At 40.0% G+C, this 15,893-nt stretch overlaps 1 protein-coding gene and 1 long non-coding RNA gene across 5 annotated transcripts in view; one reads left to right on the top strand and one right to left on the bottom strand.

Annotated features, from left to right (window-relative positions):
* The window catches only part of LOC138763809 (uncharacterized), a 64,460-nt gene extending 62,195 nt beyond the window's left edge, over positions 1-2,265 (bottom strand). The window contains exon 1 of the long non-coding RNA XR_011357828.1: positions 2,181-2,265. This is a non-coding gene — a long non-coding RNA (uncharacterized lncRNA). The remainder of the gene's footprint in view (positions 1-2,180) is intronic.
* spata6 (spermatogenesis associated 6) overlaps positions 1-9,318 on the top strand; it is an 89,832-nt gene extending 80,514 nt beyond the window's left edge. For all 4 annotated transcript variants that reach the window (XM_069938573.1, XM_069938571.1, XM_069938572.1 and 1 more), the window contains 3 exons: positions 4,446-4,545; positions 6,874-6,959; positions 7,855-9,318. In XM_069938573.1, coding sequence (XP_069794674.1) covers positions 4,446-4,545; positions 6,874-6,959; positions 7,855-8,014 — 346 coding nt within the window. In that variant the 3' untranslated portion in view covers positions 8,015-9,318. The remainder of the gene's footprint in view (positions 1-4,445; positions 4,546-6,873; positions 6,960-7,854) is intronic.
* The last annotated feature ends 6,575 nt before the right edge of the window (positions 9,319-15,893 follow it).

Here is a 15,893-nt window from a genome sequence, read left to right as displayed (position 1 = left end):
TTACTGATGGTAGCAGTCGGTGGGTGCAAGGAAAGCAGAAGTGGAAGGTGGTGGCTTCATCCCAGGTCAGGAACTCACTTATTGGAGGAGGGGATGGTGGCTCCAGTCAGTATGCTGAGTTGAAGGCAGTCACTTTACCATTAGACCCCCCCATGATCACCCTCTTCGCTTGTTTACTGATTCCTGGGCTGTGGCCAATGGACTAGTGGTCTGGATTCCTGATTGGCAAAAGAATGACTGGCTGGTACATGACCACCCAGTATGGGGAAAACATTTATGGCAGTTGTTGTGGGATGCTTCCCATTATCGTGAGATAACCGTATATCATGTTGACACCCATACCAATGCGAGGACAAACATGGCACAACATAATGCAGTAGCAGATCAGCTTGCCACTATCAGCCACGCCGATACCGTCCCCCTGGCTCGATGGGCACACGAACAGAGTGGCCATTTGGGGGAGAAAGGATCATCATTGTGGGCCCGTACACATGCCTTACCCATCCAACAGAACAATGTCTGCATGGTTGTACGGACATGCCCAGCATGCCAGCTTGTGAATTCCCGCACCGTTCCTCCTGGTCCGCATGGCTGAATAAGCTCGCTCAGCTGCGGTCTGCAAATTGATTACATAGGCCCTATGCCAGACTGTATGGGTAAACGTTACGTCCTAATAATAGTTGACACCTTTTCGGGCCTGGTTTTAGCTTTTCCCACCCAGACGGCTGACCAAGCTAGCACTATCCAAGGACTAAACCATTTAATTTCTCGTTATGATGTACCAGAGGAAATTCAGTCTGATAATGGCTCGCACTTCTCCGGGAAGGCAATCTGTGATTGGGCAGCTGACAACAGTATTTTATGGGTCCACCATATTCCTTATTACCCGCAGGCTGCCGTGTTAGTTGAACGAATGAATGGCTTACTGAAGGAACAAATTCGTTTGTTAACACCACTGGGGACCCTGAAGGGGTGGTGCCATGTGCTGCAGCAGGCAGTCGACAATTTGAATCATCGCCCTTTGAAGGGAGGTACACCTTTCCACCGACTTCTTCACACTTCTCTCTTCTCTTTGGCTTGGCTTCGCGGACGAAGATTTATGGAGGGGGTAAAAAGTCCACGTCAGCTGCAGACTCCTTTGTGGCTGACAAGTCCGATGCGGGACAGGCAGACACGATTGCAGCGGTTGCAGGGGAAAATTGGTTGGTTGGGGATGGGTGTTGGGTTTTTCCTCCTTTGCCTTTTGTCAGTGAGGTAGGCTCTGCGGTCTTCTTCAAAGGAGGTTGCTGCCCGCCAAACTGTGAGGCGCCAAGATGCACGGTTTGAGGCGATATCAGCCCACTGGCGGTGGTCAATGTGGCAGGCACCAAGAGATTTCTTTAGGCAGTCCTTGTACCTTTTCTTTGGTGCACCTCTGTCACGGTGGCCAGTGGAGAGCTCGCCATATAACACGATCTTGGGAAGGCGATGGTCCTCCATTCTGGAGACGTGACCCATCCAGCGCATCTGGATCTTCAGCAGCGTGGACTCGATGCTGTCGACCTCTGCCATCTCGAGTACTTCGACGTTAGGGATGTAAGCGCTCCAATGGATGTTGAGGATGGAGCGGAGACAACGCTGGTGGAAGCGTTCTAGGAGCCGTAGGTGGTGCCGGTAGAGGACCCATGATTCGGAGCCGAACAGGAGTGTGGGTATGACAACGGCTCTGTATACGCTTATCTTTGTGAGGTTTTTCAGTTGGTTGAAGAAAACTGAGGTTCTCCATCAGCCAGCTCCCCACCATGATTACCAGCCCCCCCATATCTCCATCGGGCACACAAAACTCAAAACGGTCAACCAGTTTACCTATCTCGGCTGCACCATTTCATCAGATGCAAGGATCGACAATGAGATAGACAACAGACTCGCCAAGGCAAATAGCGCCTTTGGAAGACTACACAAAAGAGTCTGGAAAAACAACCAACTGATTCACACTTCTAAACTACAGCCTATTCCAGAGGAAAAACAGTAATTGCCCCCTATTCCCGAGCTAGAGAATGTCAGACAAAAGGTATGGATGGCACCAACAGGTAGTGGCCCTCCTGTAAAAGGGGAAATAGTGACACCTGCCCAGGGTAACACTCGGTGGGTAGCTATTGAGGGACAGGATGGTTTAGTTTGTTTAAATACTAAAAACTTACGGCATCGTGAGTGACACATGTCAGGCTTCTTTGTTCCAGGTCCTCCATCATGTGCTCCTGCTGATCAGGCTTAACTGCTGCTTTGATGACAGCAATTGGATTTGTAATGTTGAGGACATTCCGAGGGAGTTGCCCGTGGGGGACACGGTCCGATGTATCCACTAATATATCTGATATTGTTAAGCATGTTTCAAAATCTGTTCGTGAGCTTCATGTCTGGGTATTGTGGCCCACAAGGATAGTTTGAATCCTTTTTCATGGTTAGCTGGTACATTTGGGGGATTGGGCCACAATATTCTCCGTTGGTTGCTCACATTATTGCTTATTTTTGTGCTTATTATAGTTTTAGTTTCTCTTTTTCGTTCCTTCTGTACTTTTATGCTTGTTAAGTCTCGTATCTGACAGCCTGTGACCAAGGGGTGGAATGTAATGAAAGATTTAAACTGTGTCTTTTACTTCTGATGCTGCAAGGCTGAGAACCTGCTTGTTTATTAGAATCAGCAGACAATCTAATTTACACCATGGGGCCCAGGATGCAGTTGAATCAGAAGACATTATCTAAATTCCACTATCGGGCCCAGGGATGCATATGAATCAGTGGACATTAGCCAACTTCCACCATGAGGCCCAGAGATGCAGTTTTCTTTTGTTGGTCGCAGACTGTCAGGAGACCTTGAAGATAATTAAATCATTTGTTCAAAGAGATAAGATCTGAAGTAAACAGCTTTTGGGTAATATAAACCATGGTCCCACTGCTGAAGTTTGAGACTCTCCAAGAGGTGGCAACATCTCTCAGCAAGAAGAACTTCAAGATTCCAAACCAATGTCCCGGTCCGGGGAGGTGGAGAAGCTGCTACCGGCGCCCAGACAACCTACTACAAGTGTGCAGTCGTCGCCTCGCTTTGGCAGTTGGGACCAGTCCAGGCATTGATAAGTATAATTGGGAAGGGCTTGCATGTTGTAGAGTGAATTCAGCTTTAGATTTAGTAATAAAGACTTGTATAAACTGAATTGCTCTTGGTGTGTGTCTATTTTCTTTCGGTAGCTCGAACACTGTGACCAATCTAAAATGAACAAAGTGAGAGGTACAAGTTTACCCAAGACAACATGATAGAGAATAAAACCGTGAAATGTAAAGGTGTGAAAACTGCAAATCAGAAGTACAGGCCATGAAAATACCAAGTTTACAGTGGTGTAATTGTGAAAGGTTGAAGGTACAAAGTTAAAACCCATGGTCATCTTCAAGCACAAACTTAAACCTAAAATAAAATTCCCAGCTGGTAATTTTGTACATTTTCATGAAAAAGGATGGATGGATGAAAGTGGTGTAAAACTATGGATAGGCAATGTGGGGACCAAGCGGCCAGGTGGTTTACACAAAGAACAAAGTTTGTTGGTCTGGGATATGTTTTGTAGCCACTTAACTGAGAACACTAAAAGTAGATTAGCACTAAATAATACTTTAATTGCTGTTATCCTAGGTGGTTTAACTTTTATATTGCAACCACTAGATGTCTGCTTGATCAAGCCATTTAAAGATCATGTGCGTGAAGAATAGAATCCTTGGATGAGGAATGCAGAAAAATCCTTTACAAAGGGCGAGGCAATGGTTGCTGCATCATTTGATGTGCTTCGTGACTTTGTGATCAAAGCAATGGATAAAATGAAGTAGAGACCATAATAAAATCTTTCAATAAGGGCAGTATCTCCAGTGCAATGGATGATACAGAGGATGATTTATTGTAGGACGCTGATGATGAAGAGGAAGCCAACTGGGCAGATTCAGACTAGGCCCCGTATGATGATAGTGTAAACAGTGAGACTCTGGATGTGAGACTCTGGACTCTGGATGTGTATTGCCTCAAGACAATGATAGTGATTTTGTAGGATTTTAATTTTTTTTTCAATAAAATTGTCTTTCTAATATCCTGGCAGTTTGAAAATTTATTGTAGGTTGGGTTCTTTTTTGGTGTTTCAAGGGACATCTTAAACGCTGAATCTATGTCGAGCTGTGTTTTTTTAGTTGAATTTAAGGTCTCATTTTTGTATCTGGCACACAAGTCCACTCTTGATTTTTTTTGAGGGTTTTAAGACTTGTATGCCAAAATATACAGTATATTTATTTTTCTCATCTAAGACCTACTTCTATCTTTATGCAATGAGACTTTTACTCTTTACACTAACACTTTATCCTTTCCACATAGCATTTAGATGTTTGTAAATGATTTCAACAGCCATCGTAACCATGTTTCTTTTATAATTTAGATTTTATCCAGAACCTTCTACTCCAACAAAATGGGAGGAGATCCATCAACGAGTAATGAATGTTCTAAAGACTAACAGTGCCAGGCAAAGGCTGACATTTGTAAGTAGTGTTATTTGATTTAGTGGTTTTTTTCAAAATGGAGACGATAAATTTATCATAACACCAAATGTAAAATCATGGAAGACTTTTTGTCAGTTAAACAGAAGTGATGAGAAACTAATATTTTTTAATATCACGCATTATTTATTGGCAAAATGGGTGGCAGAATATGCTGAAATTTTCTGAATGCATTTTGGTTGACTGATCCAAAATATCCAGTATTACCTTTTCTTTCGATAGTGCATGGACAATCCTGATCAAGACGATGTTGAATAGCATTTTGAGCAGGGAAATGAGAGATCTGAAACTGGTATTTGGCTTTTAGTTAAACAGGACTTTAGTTTGCTCACATGGGCTGCAACGGGGAAAATAGCTCTGAAGGTTACGTTAAAATATAGTAAATTATTTACAATAGTCAACTTCCTAATTTTCCTCTTCCATTCTGACTTCTTTCTACTGATATCATGATCACCCTCATTCACTCCAACCATTAATTATCATTCTCCTACCAGTTTCCCCCTCTAAGGTGTTTTCTCCATCCACTCAGCTGGAGACTTGATTACAAGTTGCATTGTTTTGGATGTGTCATGAAAGAGACAGATGTGGAATACAATTGACTTATTTTAAAGTTGGAATAGTTCAGAAAAATGTCAACAGTTTATCGTCTTGATACTTAAAGTTGGCATTTAAACAATGTAATTTTCTAATGTTGTTTCCTTGGTGATACTGGAAATTCTTTGATAATAAAATTGTACAAGTGGATTGACCTTTATGTTTTCTCCTCCTTGGAATAAATTTGAAAAATGGCAGAGCTGCCAGAGCTGCTATAACATCAGCACTCCCACTGGTGCACGCCCGGGAAGCAGAGATACAGCACTGCTCCAAAGTGTTCAATTGTCCTAATGCTAATGGCTCCAAAAGGCTTTAAACAGCCTGTAAATGGACCTGACAGTGTTTTTATTTAACATCTTGCAAGATAGTGGCACCTGAGCTTAGGAGCAGACATGAGGGGTTGCAGACTCTGGGGGAGCAATGAACTGGCATAGAGCACCAGAAATGAGGAGAACTTACCCCATTGAGAAGGAGAAGCAGAGGAGATGACCCCGCAGGATGGTGACCACAGCGGCAGACCCACAATGGCTGCAGGTGACACAGTCAGGTGACCTACATAGGCTGTGGGCTGCTGGGAATGAGCTATCGGACCTAGGATTTGAAAGGGTGCTGAGGACAAGAAGGGGTTCGTGCAGGGCCTCAGGCACTGAAGGCTTTCTGATCACATCGGAGGTTTGGACCTGCTACTTGGGTTGTCAATGGATTGAAAAGGAGTCCATGTGGCTGAAGAAGCTGCGAGAGCGCTGGAGGTTAATCCACAGCCACTCAGTGTCTCTGAAGGGATTCTCTTTTGCTTCTCTTTCTCTCCTACTGTAAGGGGTGCTAGGCAACATTAATGGTGACTCTTTGCCTTCTGTCAGGCAGAAGGCAATTTCATGTAATATTACATATTCTGTATTATTACATGACAATAAAGAAATCTTGAATCTATTTTGTGTATGTTACAAGATCAAACCAGCAACCACAAAGAAGGCATATCACACAGGGGTAAAGATGAACAATTACTTTATTAACAAAAATTCACCTTCAAACTTTAATTCAAAAGTGTAAAACTAATAAATTCCCTAGCCTAAATATAACATATGTAATTAAATTCTAAGTTATATTTCCAACCAGCCCACAGAAAAACACAAAATAAACACAAAACACACAAGACTCACAAAACTTCAATCTCAACCTAAGCAAAGATCATAAACAAAATTCAGTTTGTTTGGTGAACTGAAGCCAAAAGATCTTTGTGATAGAGAGAGAGAGAGCAAAGAGAGAGAGAGAGCGAGCACAAAATTCAAAGTTGTCTTGTGCTGCTTGCAGAGAGAGGAACAACTGGCTTGGTCCGGATCCATCTGCTTGCCTTCGGAATGTTCATCCTTTTTGAAATCCCAACATTCTAAACTATCCTCCAGACCATACTCGTGCTCTGGGCCTTCTTCCACTCCACAGCACCACCCAGTGGTGGTTTATCATCCAAGTCCAGTTTTTTTTTTCATTTTCTGCACATGCTCAGTCTGCCTCCAACTCTCTCAGCAGTCCACCTTCACTGTGGCTCTCTGAGGCAAAGTGTTACTTTTTAACATAAAACCACACAACACATAGGCCAATACACAATACAGAACTCTGTAACATGTATATGTTTGCATATCTAAGAATGTTGATGTTTAAGAATATTGAGTATCCTGATTTGTAATTATCTTTTTTTCAATTGTTTTTATGGTGAAGGATTCTACTGCTGATATAGATTATCATTCAGGCAGAGGATCTGTCTCATATATTGATTCATTTTATGGTACCACAGAACATCTCAGGTACAGAAGATTTTTAATATTTCAAATCATTTAGGTCCATTTTAAACTCTGGACTGTTGAAAATTAAGATGGTTTCTAAATAGGAGGGGTTGTTTTAACTAGCTACCCATTAATACTGGCATACTTAGACAAGAGTTATTCAAATTAGTAATTTCCTGATCATTTAAATCTACCTATCAAAATGTTAAGTGCTTTTAAAATGGTAACCATTAATTATTTAGAGACAAAGTCAGGAAATATTATCATGGGTAATGAGGAAGTGGCTGCAGTGTTGTTCTTGAATTTATTTTATTCACTCCTATGATTATATTTGCCTGAGAAAAGTTTGAATCTTTTATTTTGATTTCTACAGTTTGCCTTTTTGAGGGCTTTATAAAGGTTAATATTAATTTTAGTTATCCTCCAGTTTATTCCTCACAGAATATCAATACACAGTATCAGAAAAATGAATTTGGTCAACTTGGAAAGATACATTGTTAGTGGAGCAATCTATTTCACAATATGGCTTAAAACCCCTGAGAAAAAAAGCAAGTTAACTGCATGAATTTGGAAATCTAAATTTCAGTGACTAATTGGAAGAATTCCCAAGAAATTTCTTCACATGATTCTTTTTAAGAATTTTACACCACGTCACATGGTCACTGTGGCCCAAATATTGCCTTTCCCTCAGGAATAGCTTGATATGTATTAAAAATACATATGACACTGTCATGCAGTACTGAAAGAAAAAAAGATTATATACTGTATGGTCCTGTAATTTTCCTTTTAAAATATTTTGGCTACTTTGTAACAGCTATGGCTTTCTGTAGTGATTTTAATAAATATAAAATTGTGTAATTTATGAGCATTAAATATGTGCCACAGTCAAATAATCGATTTTTTTCTGTCCATGCAGTTCAGCACTCCAGCAAGATGCATCTGTACATCTGGGTGATGGTAATTATTGGTCGAATCGTTCTGCTATTTATAAAGGAAAGTCTCACAGAGCAATTTTTGAAGAAAGCCTGGAAAAGATATATAGAAATATGTATAAGAAAGCTGCAGATAACACATAATAATTACATATACCAAGACATTATTGTGGTTATAACAAAAAAATTTTCTCAACTTGGATGTGTGCGTTAGAATTGATATATGGAGATCAAAAACTACTTTCATTAATACCACGTGATTGAGCTTGTGGCAAGAATTAATGATGAACAATAATCATGATTAGATTTTTTTTTAAATGAAACTGTCAGTGGAATCTTTATTAATTCTATATTCTCTATCACATCATTGCTTCTATGTTAGGAGTGGGAGCAATCATTCAAATAGACTTTACCAGGATAATTAAAATAATAAATTTTCATTAATTTTGCTCCCAATATAAAGTGATCCCATCCAGCTTTAGAAATAGTAAAGCGTATTTTGATGTGCTCAGGTTTTTATTATTTTTATATTATGACTTACTACTTGAAAATATTTGAGAATCTAATATTTAATAACTAGGATGCTTGAAATATGTGTTTTGATACCAGAGCGATGCTAAGTAAATGCTTAGATTGTGGTGAAAATGTATATCTGCCTGAAATCAAAGTAACATCTACTTAAATTGAAAGATGGGCTGTCAGTAATAGACACCAGATTGCTTTTATGCAATATTGATTCTTGGAAAGTACAAATGAATTCAAAAGGTTTTGCATTGTTGCATAAAATAAACATTATGTATTAATATTTTAACCATTTTAGAATTTCCATTGAGACATGTATACTTATTACTAACATTTTAAATTTATGGAGTTTGTTTTGTGTTATGTTGGTCCTTGTTTTGTAGGTGATATGAGGGCAAAGATATCACCATTTTTTCATTGGAAAACTGGCAGAAATTTCTGATTTCCACACATAAATGTTGGTGTTAGTGACCAAGCTATCTTTGGAATTTTTTAAAAGTTAATTATTTACATATTAGAATTATTGTAAAATTATATAAAATGTTATAATTATACGAGAGCCATGTGGGCCATAATTGTCATTTAATATGCTCACTGGGCTTAAAAAAAAGTTAAGTTAGATTATTATTGCCTCACAAATATTTCAGAATATAATGGAGTTTACAGCATTTATTTTTCATGAGATGTGTTTGTCATATTTCATCTTGTAGTATAATTTTCATGTTTATTCTTATCTTTGTTTAATGTTCCAAAAATATTAGCTTAAAATTATGCAATTTTCCATACCAAGCTTTCTGTCTGTGAAAAACCTTTTGTGATTGTTGCTCGGACAACTTGATAAATTGTAGCTGCTATTTGCCAGAGATCTCTTTCAACTGAGACCTGGTGGTAAACAATTTTGGTAAAAGAGAAGCTTGCTATGTTAAGATTGCTAGATCTTTGTGCAATTTATACTTTCTCAGCAGCAAGCTGTGTTACTTCACTGTTATCCACATAATCTTTATACATTGGCATGAGAGAGGAGCTAGCCAAAGGGGACTCCATCGGGAAAGGCAATGAAGAAACAATGGCAGGAGTTTCTGGGAGTTTCTTGGAATAATTTGAAAGTTGCAGGATAGAAGAAGAAGCATTCTAAGGGAAGGGTTAGACAACCAATGGAAGTCAAAGAAAGCGTGGAAAAATTAGTGAGAAGCCAGAGAATTAGGTAGCTTTCAAAAACCAGCAGAAGGCAACTAAAAAAGCAGTAAGGGGAGAAAAGATGAAAGGTAAGCTATCCAGTAGCATAAAAGAGTGTACCAAAAGATTTTTCAAATGTATAAAGAATAAAAAAAGAAGCAAAAGTGGACATTGGAAAATGATGCTAGAGAAGTGGTAATGGGGAACAAAGAAAGGGTAGATGAACTGAATTGTTAATTTGCACCATTCTTTACTGGAAGACACCAGTGACATGCCTGAAGTTCAAGAGAGTCAGGAGCAAAGGTGAGTGTCATCACAAGTACTCAGGAGAATTTGCTTGGGAAGTTTAATGGGCTGAAGGTGAATGTCACCTGAACTGGATGCACCACACCCCACGGTTCTGAACTAGGTAGCTAAGGAGATTGTGAACGCATTAATAGTGATCTTTCAAGGGTGGCACATGCACCACTATTACAGCACCAAAAACCCTGGGTTGAATCCCGCACTGTCTGTAAGGTGTTTGTACATTCTCCCGTGTCTGCATGGGTTTCTTTCGGGTGCTCTGGTTTCCTCCCACCCTTCAAAATGTAGAATTTGTAGGTTAATTGGGGTATTTGTGCAGCACGAGTTCATGAGCTGGAAATGCCTGTTACCATGCTATATGTCTAAATTTAAATTTCAAGAATCAGTAGAGTTGGGGATGTTTCCAGAGGACTGGAAAAATGCAAATATCACTCCATTCTTTAAGAAGGGAAGGAGGCAAAAAACAGTAAATTAGCCTGACATCGGTGCTAACCAAGATTATAGAGTCCATCATTGATGAGACTTGGGTATTTGAAAGCACAAGATGAAATGGGCCAAGCCAGAATGGTTTCCTTTTGGGGAGATCTTGTATGACAAATCTGTTGGAATGCTTTGAGGAGGAAACAAGTAATACAAAGGAAAGTCAGTGGACCTTTTTTTTGGATTTTCAGAAGGCCTTTGACAAGGTGCCAGACATAAGGCTACCAAATAAGAGAGGAGCCCATGGTATTACGTGAAAGGTACAAGTGTGGGTAGTCGATTGACTACGTAGCTGGCGGAAGGCAAATTGTGTGAATAAAGAGGTCTTTTCTAGCTAGCTGCTGGTGACTAGTGTTGTACCACAGGGATCGATGTTGGGTCTGCAACTTTTCATGTTGTATGTAAATGATTTAAATGACAGAATTGATGGCTTTGTGGCCAGGTGTGTGGATGATACAAAGATAGGAGAAGAGACGAGTAGTGCTGAGGAAGCAGGGAATCTGCGTAGGGTTTTCGACAGGTTGAGAAATAGGCAAAGAAGTGGCGAATGGGCAAAAATGACAACCGAGAAGAAAACAACATCTACTTTGTGGGAAGGATTAAGCAAGTAGATTATTTTCAAAATGGTGGGTGGGGGGGTGGGGGGGAATACAGAAAGTGCAGGTCTAAAGCGACTTGGGAATTTGAGTGTAGATTCCCTGCAAGTTTACTTTCAGGTTGTGGCGGTAGTAAGAAAGGCAGATGCAATCTTTGTATTAATTTTAAACCATCTGGAATTTAAAAGCTAAGATGAAATTCTGAGGCTTTATAAAGTGTTGTCAGACCACATTTGAAGTATTGTAAGCAATTTGGGCTCCTTATCCAAGGACATACATGTGGGTAATGGAGTGGGTCAAAGGAAGTTTACAAGAATGAATCTGGGGAATAAGAGACAACCTACCTTATCTAAGGACATATATGCTGGTAATGGAGTGGATCAAAGGAAGTTTACAAGAATGAATCTGGGGAATAAGGGACAACCTACCTTATCTAAGGACATATATGCGGGTAATGGAGTGGGTCAAAGGAAGTTTACAAGAATGAATCTGGGGAATAAGGGATAACCTATGAGTGACATTTGATAGCATTTTGCTGGAGTTTAGAAGGATGAGGAGGGGATCTTATCAAAAATACCAAATATTGAAAGAGCTGGATAGAGTAGATGTGGAGAAGATGTTTCCATTGGTGGGAAACTCTCAGACCAGAGGGCACAGCCTCATTATAAAAGGATGTGCCTTTAGAAACATAGAAGATAGGAGCAGGAGTAGGTCATTCAACCCTGCAAGCCTGCTCCGCCATTCAACGAGATCATGGCTGATCTTAAAGTTCAGTACCCCGTCCCCGCCTTCTCTCCGTAACCTTTAATACCCTTATACTGAAGAAATATATCTAATTCCCTCTTAAATATATTCAATGAACCTGCCTCTACTGCCCTCTGGCAATGAATTCCACAGATTCACCACCCTCTGGGTCAAGAAATTCCTCCTCATCTCAGTCCTAAATGGTTTGCCTATTATCCTCAAACCATGGCCCTGGGTTTTCCCATCATTGGAAACATCCCATCTGCATCCATTCTGTCCAGTCCTGAATGTTTCTTTAGCCAGAGGCTGGTGAGTTTGTGGCCAAAATTCAGAGGCTGTGGAGGCCAAGTTATTGAGAATATTTAAACCAAAGGTGGATAGGTTGTTGATTAATAAGGATGACAAAGGTTATGGGGAGAAGGCTGGAAAACTGTGGAAAGGAAGAATACATCAGCCTTGATTCAAATGGCCTAATTCTGCTCCGATCTCTAATGGTCTTATAATTTCTTATTAAAACTTTAATGGATAATTTGCCTCCTTAGATTATGGCATTTATTTTTACCAAACAAAATTTTAACTGTGGAAGAATAATTTGGAGTTGGAAATATGATTCCTCAATATAATAAACATCATTTGACATTAGTCCCTTTTCCACTGGCACCCTGTCCCAGGAATTAACTGAGAATTTACTGGGACAGGGCTCTGTGGAAAAGGAACATTGTTCAAACACCGGTGTCAAATGATGTCATTTCACGTCAGGGATTAACCACCTCTACCCCCACTCATATCCCCGGTGTTTACTGATGCCAGCGTGCTGATAAAGGCAGTGGAAAAGGGAGAACAGAAAGGCATCGTCTCCAGTTGAGTGTGTTCAGTGGAAAAGCAATTAGTTAAGGATGGCCAGTGGAAACAGCACAAAGGGCTTTCTATCCCTGGACACTGCACAGCCAATTAACTGGGATGCCAGTGGAAATGGGGCTAATGATTTGCTCGGGAATTTTCTTCTTGCTCTGTTGTAAATTTGAAAATAAAAGCATTCAAGAACCATGATAAACAACAACTTGTGTGACTACTGCTGTCTTGACTGAAATCCTGTCCCAATTTTTTCATACTAAGGACAGAATGATTATTATGCAACTATGTAACAGATTCATGAAATGATGCATCAATGTGGACCCGTTTTTATTAATTAAAAAAAGTGCTAGCAATAGAAATCAAACAGATTCTCTCATTTAAAAAAAACTGAATTGAACTTGTGATCCCAAAACATTAACTCTTCCTATTACCCTTGGTGCTGTTTGAACTTCCAGCACTTTTCTGATGACTACATCTGCAGCAAGTGTTGGTTACTCAAAGAATTTAGGCTCAAAATTGATGACCTGTTATCTGAGCTTCATATACACGACACATCAGCGAGGGGAAGACGTACCTGGGCACTTTATTTCAAGAGGCAGTCACACCCATTAGAATAGTTGCCTCAAATTCAGCCTGTTGTCAGGGACAAAAGGGTGTGACTGTGGATGAGGCAGGTAGTGGAATCCAAGGGAGAGTGCTGGGGTAGCATCGGCCCTTGCTATTGTCTCACAAGTCCAAGATTCTTACTCCTTGTGTGGATAAGAATGGTGGCTTTAGAAAGGATGAGCATCGTGGTTCAGGAGGCCATTCAAGAGGTGGGGGGGAGAGAAGAGAAATGTGGTGGTAATCAGGAACAATATAGTTAGGGGAATAGAGAAAATTTTCTGTCACAAGGATAGAGCCTGGTGCCCAGATTTGGGACATCTTCAGAGTCAGCACAGTTATGTTTGCTCCAACTTTTCAAAATGTTGTAGGTTACTAGGGTATATTGGGCTGCATGGGCTCGAGGGCTGAAATGGCCAGTTACCATGCTGTATGTCTAATGTTATTTTAAATGATCTTATCTGATCTACGGAGGAATGCGCAGTGGAAGGGTAAAGATCCAGTTGTCGATGTGCATGTGGGTTGCAGTGGCAAAGATAGAACCAGGAAAGAGGTTCTGCAAAATTAATTTTAGGAGCTAGGGTTTAAATTAAAAAGCTGAACTGAAAAGGTGGTAATGACTGGATTACTACCTGAGCCATGTGCAAATTGGCAAAGGGTCCAGAAGATCAGAGTTAAATATGTGGCTCAAGGATTGGTGTCAAAGAAGTAGGTTCCAATTCATGGGAAAGGAAGGAACTGTTCCTGGGGATGGGCTCTGTCGGAACTGAGGTGGGGCCAGAATCCTGGCAAATCACATAACTAGGACTGTGGACAGGGCTTTAAACAAAATAGGATGGTGGATTCAACAGATTGGAGAGGAACAGATAAAGTACAAGAATTATTCTGGGGTGGGGGGGGGGAATGGTTAACCTATGAGGAGCATTGATAGCTCTGGACTAAAGTTTAAAGAGAAAAGTAAGAATATTAGAGTGTATAGAAAGTCAAGTGCAAAAGATGCGAAGGTTACCAGATTTTAAAAGCCCATAGTATTCAAAACAAGGTTAGTGAACTTGTGGCACAAATCAGTGCAAAGCAATATGATTTAGTGCCCATTACAGAAACATGGTTGCAGGCTGGAGAAGATTGGAAATTAAATATCCAAGGATATCAGTCAATACAGAAGGGAGGTGGGGTAACACTCTTAGTTAAGGATGAGATCTGGACAATAGTGAAAGATGAGGCAAGATCCAAAGAGCAAGATGTCAAAACCATCTGCGTAGATATTAGAAATAGTAAAAGGGAAACAAATTACTGGTGGAAGTTGTCTATAGGCCACCCAATAATAACATTAAAATAGCTCACAATATAATATTGGAGGCATGTAAAGATAGATTAGCAGTTATCATTGGAGACGTTATCATCTATATAGACTGGTTGAATCAGGTTGGTCAAGACAACCTTGGGGAGGACTTCTTAGAATACATGCTATCTTGGATCTGGACCTGTGCTATGAGGCAGGTAAAATTAGAAATCTTGTAGTTAGGAAAGCGTGTTCACAGTATGATTGACTTTCTCATGCAAATGGAGGATACAATAGTTTGGACTAAAACCAGTGTATTATGCCAAAAGGGGAACTACAAAGGGATGAGGGAGGAGTTGGCCAGGTCTATGATCGCAGATTATATGGAGGATTGGTTGAGGAACAGTGGAAGACTTCCAAAGAGATTTTTCACAATGCCCAACAAAAATATATTCCGGTTAAAAGTAAGGGTGGGGAGAGTCAGCCTTGGGTAACTAAGGAAATAAAGGAAGGCATCAAGCTAAAAGCTTGTGCATACAAAGTCACCAAGAGCAGTGGGAAACTAGAATGAGAAAACTTTAAAAAGCAACCATAAAGAAAGCAATAAAGAGAGGAAAGGTAGATTATGAAAAATGTTAAGTACAAAAAAGGACAGGAAAAGTTTTTATAATTATATAAAACAGAAAAGGGTGGCTAAAGTGTAGGTTGGTCTCTTGAAGGGAGAGAAGGGGAAATTGATATTAGGTAATGAGGAAGTGGCTGAGGTTTGAATAAATATTTTCAGTTGGTCTTCACAATGAAGTCACATCTACTATGCCAAAGATAAATGTGGTTGTGATGGGAGATGAGGACCTGGATGTAATAGCTATCATTAAAGAGGTAGTACTAAGCAAACTTGAGGGTCTAAAGATGGATAAGTCTCCTGGTCCTGATGGAAAGCATCCCAAAGCACTGAAGGAAATGGCAGAAATTGTATTGGAGGCTTTGGTGATAATTTACCAAAATTCTCTGGATCCTGGGCAGGTCTTGGCAAATTAGAAGACAGTGAATGTCAGACCACTATTTAAAAAAAAGGATGTAGGCAAAAGGCAGGGAACTATAGGCCAATTAGCTTAACATCTGTACTTGGGGAAATGCTTGAAGCTATAATTAAAGAAGAAATAGTGAGGCATCTGGAGTGAAATGAATCCATCAGACAGACAGACCATGGATTCAGCAAAGACAGGTTCAATTTGACAAACTTACATGGAGTTCTTTGAGAATAAAACAAGTGCTGTAGATAGAGGTGTTACAAGCCCAGAGGACCCCAAAACCCAGCAGCAACAGATATTCACCAAGACAAATGCTTACTTCAACAAAAGTTGCTTTTAATTATCTTTAAACATGAAAACAGGATCAAACTTAAACTTATTACTATCTACTTAACTCGCTTCTAATTCTAAGTGCAGGTGTATGTAATGTG

Source organism: Narcine bancroftii, chromosome 5 (genome assembly GCF_036971445.1).
Source record: "Narcine bancroftii isolate sNarBan1 chromosome 5, sNarBan1.hap1, whole genome shotgun sequence".
In the NCBI taxonomy this organism is placed as follows: Eukaryota; Metazoa; Chordata; class Chondrichthyes; order Torpediniformes; family Narcinidae; genus Narcine; species Narcine bancroftii.
This window is presented reverse-complemented; position numbering and strand designations above follow the sequence as displayed.